We start from the raw sequence: 24,042 nt of genomic DNA on the forward strand, positions 1-24,042 counted from the left end.
GCTTTGTGTCAGTGTACTCAAGCAAAGTTCAAATCGACCGGGAGCAGCCCGGCATATATTTTGTTCATTGCAGAGTCAGCTTTGGGAGACAAAATCATCACCACGAGGCATGCTCAAACACGGACAACACAGAGAGGAACACTGGAAGAGAAGTCTAGATTGACATCATATGTATTGAGCGCCAATCAGGCAGCCTGGTTGCACCGACTATATAGTTTTGACATATTTTTTCCGAGACGATAAATAGTCGGCAGAGAAGTTTCTCGTACAGAGGCTGGCTGAATACCGAGTGGCAGACACTGGCTGGCTGAGAGACTATCTACCGGTGGTGGATCTTTGATAAATCTGAAGCAAGTAGGGCAGACCAACAGGCGGTATGCATCCTGTAGGACAATAGGCTGAACGTGTACAACGGGCTTAACTTTTTTTTCTGCGTGGAATGTCGTCGGGCAACAAGGAAGAAAGACACGGGGAAAATAAGCGGCACAAATTGATTGGGCAGAGTCAAGAACTACTGGACGCCACGTTTAGAACTGCTGTCGATATGTACCCACATACCTGTCACGAAAATGAACAACTTCGTGCGCAAGTATGCACTTATGTTCATTTTCTCGGGTTCGTTGGCAAAGATCCAACTCGGTATGCCCGGTTCTACGGCAAGTGGCCCAAGGCCATTTAGCAGCTAGAGGAATGGCTATGTCTTCGAACAAGAATATAAATTTCGAATGGCGGAATCAGAGAGCCCAGCAGATATGCTCCAGAAAATCCCCAAATTTTTCTACCTCTTTCCTCTGGCAATATAGCTCGCTTCTCCGGCTCAGCCCAAATAACCAGACAAAAGCTGCCTCAGTTGATGAATCCGGTCATTTAAAACTTCCCTAGCAGTCTTTTCTCCTACTTGTCATGGGTCTTTCGTCACAACATCGATGCCGTGTAATCATCATCGGCGGGGGAGTATCAGGAATAGCCGCTGCCTGCCGTCTCACGAGGGAGTTCAATTTAGACGAATACTGTATCTACGACCGTCAATGGGGACTAGGAGGAACCTGGCAGGCTAATACATGTCCATTAACCCAAGTTATGACACAATATAGAGGTGCAAAAAAAGGTCTAATCTCATGCTTCTCTAGATCCTGGATGCGCAGTAGATATCCCCGGGTTCTGCTACAGTTACTCCTTCGCTCCAAACCCCGATTTCACGCAAATGTTCCCATCCCAAGCAGAAATCCTACAGTATTTGTCGATAGTTGCCAAACGGTACCGCGTGGACCAGCATTTCAGGGGAGGTGTGGAATGGATCGGGGCAACTTGGCAGGAGGACACACATACTTGGATCGTCACGTTGAAAGATATACAACAAGGGCGGGTTTTCACTCAGGAGTGCCAGGTGCTCATCTCTGCTGTCGGAGGCCTGGTCAATCCGCAAGAAACCAGCATTGCCGGCGCTGAACGCTTCCGCGGAGAGATTATTCACACGGCCAGATGGAAAAGCAGCATTGATCTAAAAAACAAGCACGTAGCTGTTATTGGCAACGGGGGTACGTTACTGTGTTCTAACTAACAGCTGTGATGCTACTTCACCGGGACCCCCTAACTAACTAAGAATGGACAGCATCTGCCTCGCAAGTAATACCAGCTATCATTGGCGAAACTTCATCAGTCACACAATTCATGCGGGTTAGTATAGTGCCATGTGTATTTTTCACAGTCACTGACTTGTTTCTGCCTGTAGTCACCCCATCATATTGTCGAGGCAAGCAATCACCAAATCTCCCTAGAGTGGAGGAGCCTTTTTCGTCGGATCCCTATCTTCCTCTATCTTATTCGCCTATTTCTCTTCCTCTATATGGAGGTTACATGGTTTCTCTTCCAGAACAACCGCCTAGCGAAGATTGGCAGAAACTCCGTCGAGAATAGTAGCCGTAAGTATGTGCAGAACGCGGCACCAGGTATGACAACTTAGCTCCTAATGGCTCTCACATTAAAGACTCGTCTGACGATTTAGTCCAGAGTGCTATTGGGACTTATTAATTCCGACATACGAATTTGGATGTAGGGTATATACTTGACTATTCACAATGTGCATGGATTCAGTAGCTCACAGTGTTAGGTAGAGACGGATATTTGATCGTGGATATCTCGCGACCCTCCACAGGAATAGCATGCGCTTGACTGCTGATCCCATTGCGGAAATCAAGTCGAAGTCAATAGTTACTTGTTCTGGTGAAGAAGTGTATGCCGATGTGATAGTACGTTCGACATCTATCCCGGTCAAGATCATATGGCTAATAACTAGACTCCAAGTTGCTCGCCACTGGTTTCGCTCTCACCCACTATGATGTGGATTTACGAGGCCGAAACGGAAAGACGCGCAAGGAGCATTGGAATGAGTACGGCCACAAGGCCACTTACAAATCTGTTGCTATGCATGGATTTCCCAACTTCTTTTACATCCTGGGGCCCAATTCGGGTCGGCTGCACACGTCCACTATTCAGATCATTGAAAGGTACGATGCCCATGTGCCCACTTGAACAATGCTGACAGAAGGAGACAGCGAGGTGCACATGGTGATGCAAACTATCAGACCCATCCTCCTCCACCAAGCCTCTTCAGTGGAAGTTAAAGCCAACAGTGAGAGGGCCTATGATGCGCGGCTGCATGAAGCCATAGATAAAACGGTACACAATAATTCGTGTGGCAGTGTGCGTTGAACGCTCCCAATGACTTTTTCTTTTTGGTTCCGTGGATACTAATGTGGTTCTGTCGCAGTACTTTATTGATAACACCACTGAGAAGAATTGGTTTGTTTACCCGTGGAACGCGTTCCATCTGTGGCTATCGACCTTTTGGAGCCCTTCCAATGATTGGATTTATGAAGCTAAATGCCCTTCCCGGGTGCGGGTTGATGATGAGAAACAGTTATTTCATGATAATGGAGGGATCCATGGTTTTTAACACTATTGTAACTAGGTACTCACGGGTCTCAAATTGCAGCCTCATGGGATCCCGATTCGTCCTACGGATGGTTTATAAACACGCATCGTAGGCAACTTGTTCCGCATTATTTGGTTGTTCATTCATTTGTATTTCTCATGTCCAGTTTCCTACTTTTATGCGGAGAGGCGATTGACCGATGTATCGCCTTCCATTAAAACTTTGAGGACTATCAATCGAGGAAAGCACGGTGCTTCATAGGCGTCGTTAGAAATGTAATAGCGAATACAAAAAGCCGATTAAACACGTAATGATTGTTTGCAAGAATAATCTCGCATACTGCGCAAAGATTCTTTGTTATGAATACCACAGCATCAGGACCTTTGACGGGTGGCTGTCTGAGAAACGCGCCCTCCGTTATTTATTATTCAATGCTTTTCTTCTATTCGAAATTGCATAGACAATCTAGCATGATTGCACGGTCTTACTAACATTGCTCATATACCGTTGAAGAGATCTCTTCTACGCAATATAGATCTTCAACACCTTTGAATAACAGGCCTTACATCGGAGGCACGAACATTCATCCTCTCAAGCTCAAGCCGGAATTTCGCCCTGTTAGTAACGTGGCAGGTGTACAGGGTCGGTTAATCCAGAATGTGTCGCAAATGGTAAACCCCATCGTCTTGTTCTTACGCCATGGCGTTCGGCTTGCCGACTTCGAGGTTAAGGTACCTAGGCAAAAGGAAGGCAGGATACGGGGGAAGGGCAAAAAGTTATGCCCTGACCAGATAATGCTTGAGATCTATTCTAGCAATCCAATGGAGGATTGTTTTAACATGACCGTGGCTAGGCCAACCGGCTATGTACCCATATGGACGCTTACCGATTGCGTTACATGTATGGTTTCTTTTCCACATACAAGCAAACTTGGTTTCCCAAAAGAATCGACAAGTACACGTTTCGTGTCTTGCTCCTCATCCTCGCAAGTGACAAAGCCCTAGTCTCAAGTTTCACTGCGAGAAATAGAAGGTGGCTAATGAGAAAAGGGCCTACGTCAATTTCCAATGCGGCAGAAAAGCTTGCAAGTGACATTGATTCATTCCCCCTGGACTATCATCATCGTAATCATGATGTGAATCGCTGGCGCTGCAGCAGGCGATCGGATGTGGCTCAACATCTGGGCGAATGAAAATATAACGCCGGCGACCTGGAAATCACGGCTTGCTAGTCTGGTTGGCCATGTCACCTCGTTTAGAATAATCCAATACTGTCCGGTGACGAGTCAATTTCTTTCGGAAATGTAGAGTCAAGACTTGTTGCTCTAAGACTGGTGCTATTTAACTAACTAACTACTTAACTAGTCAACTCATTCTGTGTCGGATGTGTCGGATAAGGTGGAACTTTTAGCCAATGAGGAGGCTCTTAATAGGAGTCTACTATAGGACCGTTTGATTGCCACTTTTGCTACATCGGAAGAGTAGAAAGAAACTGTAGCGAGAAGTTCAAGACTCTCCATGTAAGGGAACTTAAGCTTAAACTTGGCCTCTTGCCCGACCTCGTAATCCAAACGGCCAGCAAGAAATTTTGAACCAGAAATATGCCCTCATATCCTCCTATGACGCCTGAAAATGGTCAGTTATATCTCTCCATTTAAACGACAGAATGTCTTACTAGTATGTGAAAAAGGCTCCAACTTTACGAGAATCATTCACACCGACACATACCCATTCATCGATAGTCTAACAAATCCCAGTCATGATGGCCGTGCTGTCTTTATTACAGGAGGCAATCGAGGAATTGGAAGGGCCATTGCCATTTCATTCGCGAGAGCAGGGGCCTCTTTTATCGGACTGGGGTGCCCGGACGGCTTTGGAAATGTGAAGTTTGACATTGAGAATGCAGCAAACGAAGCAGGGAAGTCTTTTCCAAAGGTGTTATGCCTGAATCTGGACGTGACGAGCGGTAAGTCAGTGGAAGAAGCTGCGCTAGAAGTACAGAAACACTCGTCTAGGCTGGATGTGCTGGTAAACAACGCCGGATTCATGACACCTGCGCTTCCGGTCATCGAAGCGGACGAGGACAATTGGTGGAAGACTTTCGAAGTCAATCTAAAGGGCATATTTCTCATGAGCAAGTCCTTCACGCCTCTTTTGACTGCGACAGTGGATGGGTTGAAAACAATGGTAAACATCAATTCCGTCGCAGCTCACAATATTCGTCCCGAGGCAAGTGCATACGGGACGTCCAAATGGGCAGTGTTGAAATTTACGGAGTTTTTGCTTGTAGAGCAAGCCAAGAAAGGCCTTTTGGCGTTCTCTGTGCATCCTGGGGGAATCATGACCCAGCTGGCTGAAGCAATGCCTAAAGAAACACATGCCGGTATGTATTGCACAAGCCGAACATCTTCCAATCTGCCATCTATCACAAGGCTGAAGATTGATCTAGGATTCACGGATAAACCGGAATTGACTGGGGACACGATTGTTTTTCTCACCCAGGAGAGGCGCGAGTGGCTTGCTGGCAGGTATCTTAGTTGCACATGGGACATGCAAGAGCTTCTTGAGAGAGAAGACGAGATCACAAAAGGCGACAAGTTCAAAGTCCGTCTTGTTCTGTGATTCATTAAGTATGATTTGAGTTGAAAAGGATAGTAGTCTTCTAAAGAAATAGTCTCGATTTCATTCCAAACGTACATTAGACGGAAACCCAATGTTTTACGGAGAGTAAAGCTCTATTAGCATCGACGTTGAGCTGAAGAATTTGAATACAAGAGAAGCATTGCATTGGGATATATTTACATGCCCTACTAACGCCTTCATAAGGACCTAACGTGGTCGACTTGAGAATCTGTTTGCACAAGCATACTAAGCATATAAGATCAAACAGAATTTCGATTAGATTCAAAATGGGATTTGAAGTCATGGCAATGATCGTTACATGCATTGGGACAGCAGAAGCTACAATCCAGGCGGTCTTAAGTATTCTACCTGAAATTGTCATGTTTCCGCCGTCATGAAATTAGACCATCTTTAGTTTGGAACGTACTTCTTCTGGTAGATCCAATTATGAAATACGACAAAACGGTCATGGATCTTATCCCCATACCGAAAATCAATGACACCTTCATTAAGATTTCAAAAGCAAAAGAAGCAATTCAAGTCTGCGGTGTAAGTGGGATAAGATTTTCGGGAGTAGGGCAATATTCCACTTCGAATGAAGAATTTTCCAATAGCAACGCTACTATTTGGCTTGAAAAGCCCCTATTTCAGAGAATTCTGAGTCACTCGGCCGCGGGATCATCCTTTGATCTAACCGGAGTTCATATGTATAATGTACTTTATTTCCGGTTGTAATAGACCGTTCTCTCCTCCAGCTTTGCTCCCACCAATATGGACATATAACATCGGCGCCATACACTGTACGAAGCTATTCACGATGCTAAGGTATGTCGCTTCTACCCCTGGAGGATAAGCGGGTCATCGCAGAATGTTGGCAACTTAGCCGACAGAGTGGCGCCTCACGCATCCCCATTCGATGGAACTTTTGCATGAGGATTAGGGCTCGAACTATAATTTTTATTGTTCTCGTAAAGGCTCTGTCAAAACTGGATCCGTTCTATTATACTGTGCGCACGCCAAAGGATTCCTAAATCTACTTCATGCAATGTTAAGCGATGGAGGACTGGTACATAATGTATCTCAGATCCGCCATCGGCTGAATTGCGAACTGTTGCAAAATCCCGCCGTCCAACTTTAGTCATTCGTTAAAAGATAAAATGCATTTTCTTCTTCTTTTGGGGTTTGGGGAAGCTCTGCTCGCATCTGCTCGACCCCTGGGCAGCGGTTCTGCCGTTCATTTGCCTCGCAATTCTCTCCCACAGGTGAAAAGAAAAACTCTAGACTGTGCATCGTTTCGTACATAGTCTTGTCTGGCTGACAACGGTATGTAGTGCGCAAATGATCCCGTTTGGATTCAGTTCCAGTACTCTCCCCTACAAGCGCAGGCGAGCGCGTTCTGCAGCGCGTTTATCGGACAGACAGTGACTCAGGCTGTCACCGTGCAGCCTACCACTACGAGAATCGAGCCCGTCACGACAATCACCGAAAAAACGGTCGATGTCACCGTTACAGACACTTTGGACGTTCTCGATACAGTTACCCAGTGGTACTCCAGCACGGCTATTGTTCCAGTCACCATTACAAGCGTGATCGAGGATATCGTTCCAACTACTGATTTCATCACGACAACCGATGCCACGTCAATCAGCACTGCAACAGATGTGGTCACAACTAGCGTAACTGATACTACAGTGACTAGCACTGTAGTGAGCACCGATGCTTTCACAACAACAGACGCAACAGTCTATGCAACACAAACCTCGACGTTGAGTATGACTGTTACGGATGCTACTGTCACCAACACAATCACCAGGTGGGCATAAAGAGCCGTGACTCCTTTCTTGACAGCATAACTCACGTCCTATTTAGTTTTAGAACTGTCTCTACTGTGGCCACTCTTGTGCAAACTATTGTGCAAAGAGATGTCGAAGTGGAGGATGATCAAGAGTACATTGAAGCCTGTCCTGCACCAGAGCCAGAATGCACTTCGCCGGATTGCCTTTTCAGCAGCTGGCTGGATGAGGTCAGCACAATCGCAACCAGCGACCTCAGCAGTGCTTGTTCTTGTCTAGTTGTACCTGCTACCACCACAACCACCGTCTTGACTACTGGGTCACAGGCGGTTCGTACCATAGTAGTATGCATCTTTCCCTTTTTCTCCCGTTATCTAAGCTGACTACTAATTATCACGATAGCCTTCCATATTCGCAACTGCCACGAGTCGTGTCACAGCCTTCCAGGGTAGAACAAGCAGTCACATTGTGTCAGCAACATCAGTGATTAGCGAGACTTTACACTTCTCTCGCTCGGTCACTCAGACTATTATATCACCAACCACAAGATACATTCATGCCACTGCGTCATCATCCGCCATAGTAACTCGTGTTGCAACCGAAAACAAGGCAGCCAGCACCACAATAACGTCCGTCGAGTCTGTAACTATCGACGAGACTGCCTCTGCGACATCTACGGTAGTTGCTAGTGCTACGATAGATGAAACAGCTTCCACTACTATTTCAGTAACGGAGACTAGAACGGCAACTGTCTCGCCCACGTCTTGTGCCCAACTACCGAACCCCTATTACGATGCTACAGCCGGGCGGACATATGAGCTTCAGTGCGGATATGAATATTCCTACAGCGCATTCAAGATTGTGGGTTTGGATATCTACGTTACGTTTGCACAATGTCTTAGCGCATGTTCAACATATTCTACATGTCATTATGTGCAGTATGATCATAATGTGCAAGAATGTTTTCTGCTCAATGCAGTGACCGGTGGCCAGGCTGAAAGTGTCGTAGACGTAGCACAGGTGATTAGCTGATGCTGGATTTATGCTTTTTGCTCCCCTTTCGTTCCTTAGTTCTCTTATTTAATCTACATTCAATATATTCTATTCTCTTTGGATACGTACAGCTGGACATTCAGAACGTATCTCCTTATTTCTTCGAAATTATACTTGTCGGTGGGCAGATAACTGAGTATATGGTCGTTGCCATACATGGTGAGTACAACCATGAGCATTCCACTAGTTGTAACGACACTATTGCAGGCTCTTGTCGCCAAGCCTGGTATTATTCTGAAATGTAAGCGAATGGAAGTGAGGTGAAGACGAAGAAGTGGAAGTGAAATATACCACGGTCTGGGTCATGTGATAGATATATATTTCCATGGATATTAATATTAGCTAGATAATATTATAGAGATACCTAGGTAGGTACCGTGAAGAACAATCCGGTTCGACACATTATTTGATTATTCACCACCAGAGACCCTGAGGCTGGTTCAGAATTCTCCAACACTCATGACGGAAAAGCCTACGAGCAATAGAACAGAACAGATGACCTAGGTAAGAGATTAAGGTAGTGTCAATCGGCCCATCCTTCGGTAAATTCATTGTCTCGTGCTATCAAATACAGGGTTTTTTTGGGTTTTCTGTTCTCCTAGGACCCTAATTTGTGACTAACACCATTGTAATCCAATATGTAACTGTACGTTGCTCTTAAGACAGTAATTCATGTGCCAGAAATGATTTTCAACCAATTTGTCACCTCTGAATACTGAATATGGTCTATCTGTTACTCAAGCATGATCGATAGGAGATGGGTTGTTACCGATATCTAGGGTATAAACGTAGATAGGCTTGACGATGGTCATAGTCTGATTATTCGGATGCAAGTAGGTGGTTCCACGGGTGAGCTGCGAGGCACACATCCATAGGCGCTGGTGGTTGTCAATCCATAGGGCGTCCACCCACAGTAGTCTAGAGTCGCGAGTGACCAAAGTAGTGGTTCCATTGGGTGCAATGGCGCGGATTTCATGGCGGTCGCCATCGCTGTAGTATATATTACCGTTGGCATCGATAGCACTGCCGCCAGTCGAGGGGGTGAGGGAGAAGGGCTCAACGTAGTTGGGCAGCAAGTCTGCCACCGTGTCGTTGTAAAGGGCCTCATTGAGATACTTTGTCTCAACCCGCCACATATTACCGGAACCAGATTGATAGTAGAAATACTTTCCATCGGGTGACACCTCGAGCTGGTCAGCATTGGCATACTGGAACTGGCCAGTCGAGGCAAGACGCATCAAGTGGCCATCGGACGATAAGGGCATCCAAGCAAGCACCGAGTGATGTTCGCGGAGCACCATTCGCGCATCTCCCGTTTCGAGATTAAGCACAATGATAGAGCCAATTGTATACTCCGTCAAGTAAGCGTATTTGCCATTGAATCGCGCGTCGTTGAGAGAGCCGTCTACCGTGGTGATGTTTCCAAGGTAGTAGACCCGATCCACCTCGTTGGTCGTTAGATTAAACGAGACGAGCTTGGACGAGTTGGGAAACGAATGGAGCAAGCCGCTGTCTATCACCCAGAGCCTGCCGTCTGGACCAACACGCTGCGCATTGGCTGACACGAACTTGACCTCTGAGTCGGCTAGGCTGTCTGTGCTGGCATTCCATGAGTTCCATTCATTGTTAGGGTACGGCACAAGCTTGTTGTGATCGAGAACTTCGACAATTTGTGAGCCCGTTGTGCCGTCAACCCTAGCGAGTTTCAAAAAGGCACGGCCACTAGGCGTAGTACTAGCACCGGTCGTGGGAGTGTCTAGTATGACTTCGGTTTTGATTCGATGATCATAGTCTTTGGCCACACCTGCCTGGGCAACGAGCGCCAAGGTGAGGCCATAGAGGAACCAAGAGCCCAACATCATAAGTATGTTATAAAAGTGGGAATGGGGTAGATAAGATGTAATGTGAAGTGAAAAATCTTGAATATACAGGATACGTTCGTCTATTTAAGCATGTCTATAGATGTTATTTTAACTTGACATGTAACATTCATGCTCTGTACTTGGCAAGTATATGGCTTCAAGATTATTCACGCATATCGATCCACTTGCAGTGGTAGTACAGGTCACCTGTTGCAACGTTTCCCCTTGGCTTTGAATTGCTCTCTGTACACTCGGAGCATGAATAATTTTATTTTTGTATCTTGGTTGGTGCTGGACGAACAGGCCAAGAGAAGGATTGGCATGGCAGTTCGTCTGGACGAGGATTCTGAGCAACATACATCTGCCGAGACAGTTAGGACTCAGCCAAGACAGGCACTTGTCACCAAAATCACCTGTAAAGCTCCTTGGCAATATCACTTGATATTGGGGCCAGAACAACACAAAGCAATGATTACAAATGATGCTTAGCGGTCACACGAGGTCTAGATCAGATATGATACATTGATGCAATGCCATGGGTCTATACAAGCTATCTAGAAAATGCATCTAACTAGTTATATTATTGTGTTGACTAATTAACTGTTCCTTCAATGATAGTTTAACTAAATCCTACGTATTGGCATTTTAATCAACGTGACAGTCCTGTGCAAATTATACACACAAAGTATGAATAATAATGCCGAGGATAAATATAGGTCTAGACCACTTCTGGCGATAGCCAATTCCTGCGTGACACTAATTCAGACTAGTACTATTCAGGGAAGGCGTTATGTTATAGCAGCAAAGACCATGAGTAGTTATTACCACGCACCGACATGAAGGAAGATAGAACACAGACATAACTTATATAATAAGGCACGTGACTATATTTATTCAGAGTGACACTGAGAGTGTAGGAAAATAGTATACGGAAAAAAGGACAACCATTGGATATACACTTCAGTATACACTAAAGAGTGTAGGAGAGGTATAGGGGAACCAGTTTATAAAAATACACTCATCGACTATGTATCTAGTTGTTCTTCATAGCTCTTTAATCTAAGTTACTTGGTTATATACTAAGAGGGTCAGCAAGGTAAACCTACTTAAAGTGCTATGATACTTCAAGGTGCTTCTTCTATCTTAGTTGTGAATACTCTTGTTACTAGATTGTTTCTATGTTTAGTCACCGACAAGAAATACCCTCAGGAATCTCTGTGTGGTTCAACCATCGTATTGTACACCTCGACACAGCCAGTGACGACTGACGTGGATCCAGGCGCGTGACAACAAGGTTGTATACATTATTCATGGTAGAGATGATGCAACTTTCAAGTAGGATATTCACACGCATATTTGTAATTTGTAATTCCCACGCCCTCCTGACTAGGACTACACTCAGGTTTGGGCCCTGAGGGGAGGGTTATCTGGTTAATCTTGGAAGTACCAGTGGCAAGAATTTTACATCGCCCAATTTTGGAACCCCTTCTATTTCTATTTACCCAGTTAGTAAATGTAGGTATCTTTAGCGAATGGTTAGTGGCTGGAACTAAACGCGGATGTAACCTGGCTAGTTATCTATGATCAAGCTCAAAAGCCCCAGCCGTACGCACTCACTCCGCTGATAAGTATATATCTTCTTGTATCTAGGGAATAATGCTACCTGGCTTCAAGTAAGATGAGTGCCGCATCACCCAGAGCAAGGCGAGCCGGAGCCGCATGCGAAGAGTGCAGAAAGCGCAAACTCTGATGTGACGGACAACAGCCACGATGCGGAGTCTGTCGTGAGTCTGGAGTAGAGTGCGAGTTTAACATGCAGCGAGGACTCCGAGGTCCGAAAAAGGGATATCTGAGAGAGCTGAAGGACAGAGTTGGTATGTCCTTGTCATCGACTCTACTTTACAACGCGGTGTTTAACTCAAACCAGAAACATTGGAAAGACAACTGGTGACTGCCAAGCAGCAACAACAGCAGCCGGTCATATCTTTCGAACAGCACAACTTAGCTTTGTCTCCTGCTTTGGATACCTCAATTATTGAACCTACAGGACCCGAACCCTTTCCTAGTCAAACAAACACACTGGTAGATTTTGCTTTAGAAGCAGAGTCTCCCTTTCTGAATTCCTTGACAGAAACTAGCATCAACATGTTCTCTGGTATATTGATGACGACAGATAATATGTCAGATGTGATGCGCTCTGAACTGTAAGTTGTGTCTACCTAACAGCTGGTAATTCTCAACCGTAATGCGTCTATACAACTGCCAGGCCATGACAATCATATCAATGATATTGAGAACAAACGATTCTAACAATGGCGCCAAAGACCAGCTTTACTTTGATCGGATGCATCCATCAATGCCAATTCTGCACCAATCTCGTTACCTATCGTGGTCAAACCAGCCTGATAAGAAGCTATCGCGTAGATGTCTGCAATCTGCCATGTGGACATTGGCTTAATGTAACTTTTCACAGTCTCAGTAGTTACAATCCCCAAGTTCCGCAATGTTTCTGAGTGCTCAAGAGATCTTGCTGTGTCCAGAATCAGGCTGCCCCATGTCATTCGGAGAAAGTCATTTTCGAAGAATTGAATTAGACGTATTGCGAAATTTCCATCTGGCGTGCCAGGAAACTGTTGCACGCGAGCGACCCACTGCTCAAAAGGAACAATGTTCTTGCGAGGAATTTCGAGTTCATCTGCCAACATGCAAATCATACTCGGCCAGGGCTGCCTCGAAGGGTTTTCAATATGATATACTTGAATTGAATTGCTATCTTTGAACAGTAGTTCCTGTAGCACTGCGGCAACCTCATTGACAGGGCACCACGATAGTGTTCCTGGAAGATCCGGGATGACTTGGAGCAGTTGAGAGGATTTCAGTAGAGATGCGAAGTGTTCAGTGTTGTTCCAATAGCCGTTAGTTTGTGAGCCTGTTATGTGAGCGATCCTCACTATACTAGCTCGAAATTGTTGCCTAAAGCGTTGTTGCGTTTGCTCGAGCATCCGCTCAAAGACAAACTTCGCCTCTGCATATCCAACAGGTAGAACTGCATCGACAGGTAAAAGCTCCTCCGGTACAAGACCGCAATATCTTCCCACTACCCCAAGTAAAGAAATGAACTGAAAGTGAAGTTTGAAATCCGGAGCATTTTGACCAAGAGTATCAAGTGCCAATGTAATAAGATGGTTCATCGCGTTGAACTGCAACTGGTATGCATGAATCGTGCGTGTGAGGCTCATTGGCCATGAATTGTGAATAATATCTGTCACGTTATCCACAAGATATTGATAGATATCATTATATAGTCGCCCTAACCCTGGTTTTGTGGTATCTGCCTCGATAATCTTCAGTTTTGACACCAGAATTACATCAACTGGTATTCCTCTCAACTTGAATAACTTGAATTGGCGACTTTTTACATCTTTAAGATTAGGTCTATTAAGACAAACCACCGTCGTAACTCCAGGGTGCTGTGCAATGCTTGCCACAATGTGCGAGCCTAGGCCACCTGTGCCACCAGTCACAAGTACGCAATGACCAGGTGGACGGGTCAGAAGACGCTTTGATATTTTGATTAGAACGAAATCCTTTGTATATTGATGGATGTAGTTGTCAAAGACATATTACCTATCTAGAACTTCGTCTATTAATGCTATCGTTTGGGTTAAATGCGGCACTGGACCGGCATACCTGGAATCAGAGGCCAGTGCAATTATCAGACGCTGAATATTAGACTCTGGCCTTTTCCATTCCGTGTAATCAATATACCCGTATCCCACAGACAAAAGAGTCTTCCCTCAATGAGAGGCGGAAACAAGAGCATATTGCTAGGAATCTTAAAATAGCCACCGACCTTCCAACAAACTAAAAATGAAATCAACCCAGGGAACTTGCTCAGTCATTTCCAGCAACAAAAGGAAGCCGTCCTTCCTTAGAAGTTTATGGATGTTGCTGGTTGATATGGCTATGTTACGAGTGGCAGGACGCAGTTAGTTGCGAGAATAATATATTAAGTATTCAACAACTGTGGATCGGGGGTCGCCTCAATATTGAGCACTTTGAATTCCATGTGAGATGTGTAGCTCTTGAATCTTCTTCGAGCGGCCGCAATGAGAGACAATGAGAGATCCGTCATTGTGTAGATAAACGGCATTCCCAAGCGGACTAACAGGGGCAGCATTCTCACTGTTGTCCCTCCAGTCCCAGCTCCCATTTCCAGAATACGCAAACGCTCTTAACGATTATATTTAGCTAGCCTCGCAATAAACTTCTCCATGAAATACTCTGCCTGCTCAATCCAGACCCTGTTTATGGGAGATTTAGCATAGACGTCAGGAACAATTTCTCGGCCCTCAGCGCTGCCGAATATCAACTGGAGACCGTGAACCTGTTGGTAGGGGAACTGATATCAGATGTTTTTAAATAGCCTTCTGTGTCTGAGCTACTCTTATTGTTGTTCAACATATTGTGCACTATTCCATTTGTTTGAGGTTGCTATGTGGGCGTTGTTTCTAATTCGTTACTCAAAATCATCTTTGTGGCAAATTCCTGGTCATCAAAGCACATTGTCCTTTGAATGCATTCAACTAGGCTTTGGAAATCAGTCAAGTTGAGAAGTTGAGGACTGTCTAAGTTGCATTGATATGTGGTATATATCTCACGGGACAGCTCCATACTCATGAGTGAATCAATTCCCAGTTCAACTAAGTTGGATGAATCCTGAACTTCATCAGATTCAAGTCCAGACAGATTGCAAATAATTTTACGGGCTGTATCAGAGATATCGGGCTGCACAACCTTTTTCCCAGACACTTCATGGATCAAATCCTTGTGTACCAGAGCTGTTGGTTTTGAAGGCAACGTAGGTCTAGGTATTGGGACTTCAAATTAGGATTGTCCCAAATTATGGCTGGTGTTGTTCAACCAATCTCCAAGAGTGCTGGGCGTTGATATTGCGCGTCATATGGCCTCAGTCTGAACCCATACATAACGCACGCCCAAAATAACCTCGACTAAAGATCCATCTTAGGAGTCGAAAACAAAAATATCGCTGATATATTGCTTTTCAGATTCAGAATAATGCATTGCGTAGATGTCCCACATACTAGAGTGCTGTTTATCAGAGCCAATCTAATATAATCGATTTCATTTACTAATCAGAACACAAATATATATACCATATTTATTGAGTTTAGACCTTTCAGACATAAGATTGACAAATATACCAGCTACTTGGCAGAAGCAATCTGTCAAGATACTGTCTATCTACAAGCTGGGGGCCTGTGTTTTGGCGACCCGGCCTGCCGATTCAGTTTGTTTCCCAACAATCATGTTGAGATGCCGGTATGTTTCTGTGTAATTGATGACATCTTAAAAGCCCCTGTAAACATTACGACCTTTCAGAACATCATTGGCGTCTCGGCAATTCAAGACATCCAAACAGCGTTTGCTCGATATCAGCCATTGAAAGTCCTTCAGTTCGGCATCAGCTTGAGTGTCGCTTGATTCCCAAAAGATAATCATCCCCAACGTATGCACCGTGGAAGAGGGCTACTTCTAATCGATGGAAAGTATTTTCCAGTCCCACACAAGACGATAAAGCATCAACACCTTTCACGCACAGCCGATCATCCACGACTTGCCCAATAGCACATGTACGCAAAGCATGATGATAGGAAATAACATGTTCACGAACATATTTTGCAGCCTGCTTCCCATCGCTGAGGTCAACATCCCTAGGCGGATTTACTCGTCTCTTGGCAACATCCTTCAGAATAGGAGATTGGAACACTTTATCCGCGAATTTAAGACCACATGCCATGATTTCAACATCCGTAGGATGGGAAAGGATCCCAAGGTCAATCGCAGGCGGAAGGAGGGCTTCTGTCGACACCGTGTTCGCCATTCTGAGGCCATTTCAATAGAATCTTGCACACAACGGCACCGGTCAAAACCTTCAAATTTCGGCGTCCAGAGACTGGGGCCAGGTATCCATTGAGTGCATAGCTACGGATGGGCTTTTTCTGTTCTGTCGGTGGTGAAAAGCGAGCGATAAAAGCCAAGATGTCTTCCATTGTAGGGGTCCTGGGCTGCCGGGAGACTTCATCGAAAGCACGCAGCAAATCCTTTTCCAGTGGGAGACTCCAAGTGCTAAAGGAAGTATGTATTGCTCCAGATAAACCGTGATACTTTGTATTCAATGGACACTCATCAACATTGCGGTCGCGGATGTTCGGTTGGTCTAACTCTAGCCTCTCGGTCCGTTTGAAATATGACAGCAACTCAGGCCATGACCAGCCTGTTATTCCAAGAGCTTCGGACCACTGAGTAATATCTTCTTCGCTAGGTCTACCATAGTACATAAAATTAATCCCACTAGAGCCACCTAACATTCTTCCGCGGGGAATATGATATACCCTGCCTCCCGTGCCAATCTAGAATCCAGTCAGCCAGTCGTTCCATCCGACAACAGAGTAGAACATGGACATGATACCTGTGGGATACTTCTAAATGCCCAATCGTAGGCTGGGTTATGAAGCATTTTCCCAACGGCTGTAGGTAGCTCGATATTGGGATCGCCGAGTCGTGAATGACCAGCCTCTATCAAACCTACACGAATTTCCGGATTCTCTGACAATCGCGAGGCCAAAACTGACCCGGCAGTACCGCCGCCAACACTGAGTATATCAAATGACTCTTCGAGAAATTCTGCAATCGATGAGGTTTCCATTGCGAAGTCCCAGCCGAGAAGACCAATACCAGCTCTTCTGTTGGTTTGAATCATGTTAACTGGCCCTTTGTAGAATTATAGATTGATTGAAGGAGATGGCCAACCCGGTTCTTAATATACCTCTCATTTCTGCTCGGACAAATATGATAAGATTTCTAACATGATAGGTAACAAAAAAAGTGTTCCCGAAAGAGTGCAATCAATTGTAAACTCTTGAATCACTAGTTTTCTTTCTACCCATACAAGCGCTTCAAAGCAACTCCAACCTGTTACCTAGGTATCACAGCACTAATGCGACCTTTAATTTATTGCCATGGACGATTTCATCTTTTCGAGCCATGATCTCGTCCATGTCCCAATTCGCACTTAGATAACGTCCATTGAGCCACATCCTCTTTTCTGTAGTCAACCACACAATAGTATCAGCTGCCAACTGGGGGGTATCAACTGAATTCGTGTGATACACAGCAGGCAAGTTTTGAATAAGTTCAGTATCTACAGCACCTGGATGAATGGCAAATTCAAGGTTTCCCTGTCCAGAATACTCGACACTGGAGAATTCCGTGAGGCGAAGTATCGCCAGTTTACGGTCTGGAAAGCTGATGCACCGGGGCGACTCAAATACGCACCTACAGAGTTCATGTTGACCATAGTCTTCTCGCCGCCTTGAATTAGAAGAGGAATGAAAGTGCCAGTCATTAAATATGTTCCCTTGACATTGACCTCCCACGTCCGCCACCAAGACGATGGATCCGTCGCAGCTAAAGGGAGCTATTTTTCGAGACGACCGGCGTTGTTTGCAAGTATATCCAAACGCCCGAAGCTCTGCGTTATTGTCAACAGCGCATTGTTAACACTCGCTTTGTCCGAGATATCCAATGTAAGCTTGAGACCTGGGGAGCCGGGTAGCCCGCTTTGGCCGCTTCGTCGAGGATTTCTTGCGCGACTTTATCTTGAGAAGATCGAGACCCAATGGCTATGGCAGAGGCGCCTGCTTGAGCAAATGCAACAGCAACTGCTCGTCCGATGCCTCTCGAAGCACCGGTGATAAGAACTGTCCGGCCATGTTGATTGCATCTGGCTGCAGTAATAGTTGGATAAGTGTCGTGATGAACCGTGGCGGTGTAAGCGGCACCTAGAAGCAAGGCATCAGACAGATGGCTAGCTTGGTAAGAACATAACTGGTTACCGGATTTTACAGGAAATGCCACCTCCATCAAGTGGGAAGAATGCCTCTATGTTCTATTAGATGCAAAGCAATACATCGGCTGGTCGACTTCTTCGCCTTTATAACAAATAAATGGCCGTTCCTGTACTCTCAAGTTTTCCTACGTAATTCGATTGCTCTTTAAATAAATCTTAGATTATTCTATCAGCTTTACTACTACACCAAAAGAGCTCGGTGCAGAGTAAATGCCTTACAATCTGAGACAATGGGATTCGGGTAACCTTTATGCGGCTCGGATAAACAGATAGAAACTTGTAAGTGGTTAGTAAATTAGGGGCAAACCCATGTCCAGTAATCAGGTGACTGAAATGTCTTCGCGTGTTGCAATCCTTGCAAAATTGCTTGTGCCTCAAGAGAACTAATTCAACTGTCTGGCAAGCTACCTCAGTCTATCCAAAGACACTCAACAGCCGAGATGGCTGATACCTGCCGCGATGACTCCTTTGGACCTACGGTTTATAGCAATACATGTAAACGGTTTGATTTCTCTTTATTATTCGAGGATGCCATTTTTGCCATTCTTCCTGACTGCCTGTTCCTGCTGGCATCATTTGCAAGGATGTTCGGGTTATATCGGAAACCACCAAAAGCGCGGTGGACGCTTCTGCAAAGCATCAATTCGGTACGGATGCCGTTCGTATACTCAGAGAATCTCGCTAAACATCGATACAGGTAATCATAATTGCGTACTGTTTATTAAAACTCTCCTTTCTTGTTCTTGGAATAGTGGATCATAACACGCCTCGATCTCGCCTCTTCGTTGCAGCCGGTTCGTTGGATTTTGCTTCAGGAGTGTCCATGGGCCTATTATCCTATAGTGAACATGTGAAAAGTGCACGACCTGCTCCTTTGATGACTTCTTTCCTCCTCGTGACCTTATTTCTGGATGGCGCCAGGGCTCGTACGGAATGGCTTCTAAGAACATCAACGACCGTCCCGTTGATATTCTTGGTCTCGCTCGGCCTGAAAGTCGTCCTTCTTGTGGTAGAGTCGCTCCCAAAAACACGATTCCTTCTACATGATGGTCGAAGGTATACAGCGGAGGAGACCGCTGGCATCTTTAGCCTCAGCTTTTTCGCCTGGCTTTATCCACTCGTCCTTAAAGGATACCAGCATCATTTATCAATCGATGATCTCTATCCAGTCAACCACGATATCTCCTCGGAATCAGTAGCGTCGCGCATTCAATTAGCGTGGAAATCAAGTAAGTTTGTGCCCTAAAAGCGCTCTCGCGGCTTTGACAATGACCCTAAATCGGCTGCCAGGCAAGAAAAATAAATCCTACTCGCTATTTATTGCAACAGCACGCGCGCTCTGGCTATCATTGTCTCTTCCGATGATCCCTCAGCTTTTCTTAGTCGCCTTTAATCTTTTTCAGGCGCTTTTAGTCAATGCTGCAATCGACTTCGCTGAGAACGAGAATGAGCCAGACGTCTTTGGGTATAGCCTTATTGGCGCCTTTGGGCTCACATACTTTGGAATTGCTGTAAGCTTCATTCTACCGATAACATAGACTTGAAACTTAATGTTAGCAATAGATAGCAACTGCATGGTATCAGTATCTCGCTGCAAGATCCCTGGCTATGATAAGAGGTGCACTTATCAGCCTAACATATAGATGTATGCTTGATATGAATGACAGAGACGAGGATGAATCTTCACCTTTGAGTCTCATTAATGTCGACATTGATCGAATCGTTACATGCTTAGAGTGGGTGATAGGTGTTGCACCTGATGCCATCCAAGTTGGAATTGCTATATGGCTTTTAGAGGCCCGGCTCGGTGCAATCTGTGTAGCCCCAGTCTTGGTTGTTCTAGGTCAGTCATACGTTTTCTTATAAAGCTCAGACAAATATTAACTCCCGGTTATATAGCATCGGCTGTTGCATCCAGCCAGATAGCAAAATATACCAGACCCAGACAAAGATTGTGGATGAAGGCAATTCAGACTAGAACTGGGGCCATATCAGAATTACTAGCATCGATGAAAGGAGTCAAAATGCTTGGGCTAGAATCCCGGATTTCCAGCCACATCCAAGGGCTGAGAGAAAATGAGTTAGAAATTTCGAAAAGATATAGAAAGGTTCAAATAAGCAACATTGCTATGGGTATTTATACTATGTTCTCCGGTATTGACACACTTCGACTTTCGTTTGCTAACCTCCATGATTTGCCTTCATTCAGGAAATTCCCCTCGCCTGTTGTCACCTGTTATTACATTTATCGGTTTTGGCATCATCATCAATGTGTCTGGAAGCAACGCCCCAGGCACAGGAACTATATTTTCTGCCTTGTCATTATTATCGATTCTCATCGATCCAGTGAATGAACTTGTTGCTATTGGCCCAAACGTCGCAGCTGCCTTGGACTGTTTCAACCGAGTCCAAGAATACGTTATGAAAGAAAAGCGTGTCGACTACAGAAATCTATTACTGCAAGAAGAGGGTTCCGGTATATCTCCAGATAGAACAAGTGACGAGCTGACTGTAGCAAATCTAGAGCCAAAACCGGCCAGTACAGCAGCAATACGGCTTGTCAATGTAGACGCCGGCTGGTCCAAAAAAACACTTACCTTGAGAAACGTCTCATTGAATCTACATCCATCAACTCTGAATATAGTCATTGGAGATATAGGAAGCGGAAAATCCACCCTGCTAAAACTTCTACTTGGAGAGGTTTCCGTGCTTGCGAAGGGATCTGTGTCTCTGGAAACAGATAAAATTGCTTTCTGTGGCCAAACGCCCTTTTTGAGAAATAAAACCATTCGTGATAATATAATCGGCCCATTAAGCTATGATTCTGAATGGTATAATGCCTGTATTAATGCGTGTGCGCTTGATGTGGACTTCCAGCAAATGCCGCAGAAGGACAGCACCATTGCAGGAAGCCGAGGGATCGCTTTGAGTGGTGGACAGAAGCAACGTATTGTAAGATTGTTCTCACTCTTTATATTGTATATTTAGATATTGGGATACTAATATTTTAGCCTCAAGGCTTTGGCACGAGCTGCCTATTCTCGACGACGGATAATATTGCTAGACGACGTGCTGTCTAGTTTGGATACTATTACCGAACGCCACTGCTTCAATTATCTGCTTGGTAAAAATGGCCTTTTCAGGCATTCACAGACAACTGTGGTCTTTGTGACGCACTCTGGTATTTCTTTCTTGTTTCTTCCACACTCAAGCTAAGCTCATACTAACGAGAGACGTTTGCAGTCAAATGGCTTCCTCAAGCCGACAGGATCGTCGTACTTGGACCCAGTGGATCTCTCGAACAAACTGGTACATACGAAAATTTGATTTCAAGCACTGGCTACGTGCAAGACCTAGTGCTTAAAATGAGTGGGAACCCGCTAGAGCTTGAGAACATCCCTGTACCAAGAATACTTGAAGAAAAGAAGGATATGTCCGTGGAACTTACTACAACAGGCGAAGCTAAGAAGGATGTTCCTAAGAATTTTTCTTCTGTGCTTTTTTATATTTCTTCTATGGGGTGGATGCAATTCTTCATTTTTGTTTCTCTGGTCACTATCGAGGTCGTCACGAACGCAATGCAGAGTAAGATTCAACTCTTTTTAGTGTATCGACTTTGGTTTGTTGACTTTTTCAATAGCGCCATGGCTCAGCTGGTGGACTGATGCCAGTCAGAAAAACCCAAACACAAACCTAGGGAAGTGGATGGGAGTATACGCCGCATTCGGTGTTCTTTCATTATGCTTCCTAGGGCTAGGTGCCGCGTAGGTTACAATAGAACTATAAGTCTGGACAGATACTTACTGCGAATAGATATCTCCTGATCACAATTGTTCCGAAATCTTCCAACGCGTTGCACCTGAAAACACTGCAAAGTACGATGAGGTATAATCATCCAATTTTCATCATTTACTATGAGAGTCATCATTGACACTGATATACGACATTTAATAGAGCTCCGATCACTTATCTTTCCAGCAAAGGTATTGCAACAGTCCTAAACCTGTAAGCCTATCTTATACAAACAATAAATCAAGAAGCATCACTGAGTATTGCACAGTTTTACCCAGGACATGACCCTGATCGATATGCCGTTACCCATTGCACTTATCCTTGCCACCGGAAGTGAGTCGCTCCAACATATCTTTCTATTATTTCTCACTGATCAGTACGGTTCCTGCTAGACTTTGGTAATTCAATCGCTGGTGCCATCCTCACCTCCGTCTCATCAGGCTACATGGCAATATCAATACCTGTTCTCTTTACAGCACTCTATTTCTTGCAAAAATTTTATTTGAGAACCTCTCATCAGCTTCGCTCGCTTGACCTTGAGGCCAAATCACCACTTCTTGAGCACTTTATGGAAACTTTACAGGGCTTGACAACAATCCGTGCCCTTTCGTGGACAGACTACCTTAATTCAGATGCCTTTCATCAACTCAACCAATCTCAAAAACCGTTTTACTTATTGCTATGTATCCAGCGCTGGCTGACGCTTGTGCTCAACTGTATTGTCGCAGGTCTAGCTGTTTTTCTGATGACTTTGACAGCGATCCTACGAGGACACATCAACTCTGGACTTTTGGGCGTCTCGATGGTGAGCGTTGTCAACTTCGGACAAACGCTTTCATTATTTATATCGTACTGGACAATGTTAGAGACATCTCTTACTGCTATTTCAAGGATTGTGAATTACGTTATCGAGACGCCCAAGGAAAACTCAGCTTTGTTGACGGAAGAATTGCCATCAGACTGGCCCAACGAGCTAAGTATTAAGATCCAACACATATCAGCCTCTTACCAGTGAGTTGTCATATCTTTTGCGAGGAAGTAAATATTGATAAAAGCTAACTTTTATAATGCAGAAATACCGGACGAGACGTGCTCAACGACATTAACATCTCAATCTCACCTGGTCAGCATGTTGCAATTTGCGGACGCTCCGGATCCGGAAAGTCCACGCTGATATCCGTTCTTCTGCGCCTTCTTGAACCAAACAAAGGGTCCGTCTTGATCGGTGGCAAGGATATTTCGCTTTACACCCAACAAGCCATTTGCAAGCGACTGACTTCAATGCCCCAAGACGCCTGGTTTGCCCCGCAGAGCTGTGGTGACTCAGTGCGCGAGAATCTGGATCCGTTACAGGAGATAAGTGACGATGCAGATATTTATAACGTTCTTGATAAGACCGGCTTGCGTGAGCAGATTGACAAGATTGGGGGACTAGATGCCAGGTTGAAACAGGGCGATGGAGTGCTGTCTGAGGGCCAGAAGCAATTATTTTGTCTCGCTCGTGCAATGCTTACTAGACGAGGAGGGATGTTCATTATGGACGAGGCTATGAGCAGGTTTTTCTCTCCCTCTTCTTTCGAAAGGAACTGGCTGATAGATGCAAAAGTGTCGACTATAAGACTGAATTGAAAATGCTCTCTCTGATGCAAACAGAGTTTCGAGGTTGGACAATTATCGCGATAGTTCATCGCCTGAATTCCATTCCGCAGTTTTTCGACCGAGTTGTTGTCATGAAAGAGGGTCGTGTTATTGAATATGATGAGCCAGGAAGGCTACGATCTAACCCTTCTTCTTTATTCCGACAAATGACAGAGGCAGAGAATGGCAGCGAGGAAGATGCTTGATCTTTGAAGAATTACCATATGTATTGCAGAGCTTTCTGGTTTCGTAGTTACTTGTAAGCCCTCTTCAATATGCGCTATGCACTAGGTAGTCGATATTTTCAAACTATCCGTTCATGAAGACATATCACATGGACTTTCCACATCACTTCACGAAGTCTCTGTCCTGCACATAACCGATGAACACATATTATACATGAAAAGTAAACCAG

General features: G+C 44.9%; 6 protein-coding genes across 6 annotated transcripts, besides 1 other annotated feature; 4 read left to right on the top strand and 2 right to left on the bottom strand.

Annotated features, from left to right (window-relative positions):
- Positions 1-569: 569 nt before the first annotated feature.
- On the top strand, positions 570-2,624 carry UA08_05020 (hypothetical protein; the record flags this gene model as incomplete). Its single annotated transcript, XM_020267646.1, has 7 exons — positions 570-639; positions 1,131-1,538; positions 1,613-1,677; positions 1,733-1,926; positions 2,156-2,249; positions 2,305-2,507; positions 2,546-2,624. The coding sequence occupies 7 exons, from the start codon at positions 570-572 to the stop codon at positions 2,622-2,624; spliced, it is 1,113 nt and encodes a 370-aa protein (XP_020119411.1).
- A 1,911-nt stretch (positions 2,625-4,535) lies between these two features.
- Positions 4,536-5,556, top strand: UA08_05021 (hypothetical protein; the record flags this gene model as incomplete). The annotated part of the gene is made up of 3 exons (XM_020267657.1): positions 4,536-4,569; positions 4,625-5,317; positions 5,384-5,556. The coding sequence occupies 3 exons, from the start codon at positions 4,536-4,538 to the stop codon at positions 5,554-5,556; spliced, it is 900 nt and encodes a 299-aa protein (XP_020119810.1).
- Positions 5,557-6,713: 1,157 nt separating this feature from the next.
- Positions 6,714-8,887, top strand: UA08_05022 (hypothetical protein; the record flags this gene model as incomplete). Its single annotated transcript, XM_020267668.1, has 7 exons — positions 6,714-6,818; positions 6,888-7,369; positions 7,426-7,678; positions 7,752-8,369; positions 8,474-8,561; positions 8,610-8,643; positions 8,827-8,887. 7 exons carry the CDS (start codon positions 6,714-6,716, stop codon positions 8,885-8,887), a joined length of 1,641 nt encoding a protein of 546 aa, XP_020119811.1.
- Positions 8,888-9,139: 252 nt separating this feature from the next.
- On the bottom strand, positions 9,140-10,261 carry UA08_05023 (hypothetical protein; the record flags this gene model as incomplete). Its single annotated transcript, XM_020267679.1, has 1 exon — positions 9,140-10,261. The coding sequence occupies one exon, from the start codon at positions 10,259-10,261 to the stop codon at positions 9,140-9,142; it is 1,122 nt and encodes a 373-aa protein (XP_020119812.1).
- Positions 10,262-11,001: 740 nt separating this feature from the next.
- Positions 11,002-11,554: a repeat region (Identified by RepeatMasker using a combination of RepBase library and repeat library created with RepeatScout).
- A 4,568-nt stretch (positions 11,555-16,122) lies between these two features.
- UA08_05024 (hypothetical protein) lies at positions 16,123-17,048 on the bottom strand (the record flags this gene model as incomplete). The annotated part of the gene is made up of 2 exons (XM_020267690.1): positions 16,123-16,698; positions 16,758-17,048. The coding sequence occupies 2 exons, from the start codon at positions 17,046-17,048 to the stop codon at positions 16,123-16,125; spliced, it is 867 nt and encodes a 288-aa protein (XP_020119813.1).
- Positions 17,049-18,637: 1,589 nt separating this feature from the next.
- On the top strand, positions 18,638-23,618 carry UA08_05025 (hypothetical protein; the record flags this gene model as incomplete). The annotated part of the gene is made up of 13 exons (XM_020267701.1): positions 18,638-18,844; positions 18,895-19,426; positions 19,527-19,708; positions 19,761-20,040; positions 20,407-21,149; positions 21,216-21,378; positions 21,441-21,782; positions 21,838-21,961; positions 22,011-22,082; positions 22,152-22,202; positions 22,258-22,322; positions 22,367-23,000; positions 23,063-23,618. 13 exons carry the CDS (start codon positions 18,638-18,640, stop codon positions 23,616-23,618), a joined length of 3,951 nt encoding a protein of 1,316 aa, XP_020119806.1.
- Positions 23,619-24,042: the final 424 nt, after the last annotated feature.

Source organism: Talaromyces atroroseus, assembly GCF_001907595.1.
Source record: "Talaromyces atroroseus strain IBT 11181 chromosome Unknown scaffold_6, whole genome shotgun sequence".
NCBI classification, from domain to species: domain Eukaryota; kingdom Fungi; phylum Ascomycota; class Eurotiomycetes; order Eurotiales; family Trichocomaceae; genus Talaromyces; species Talaromyces atroroseus.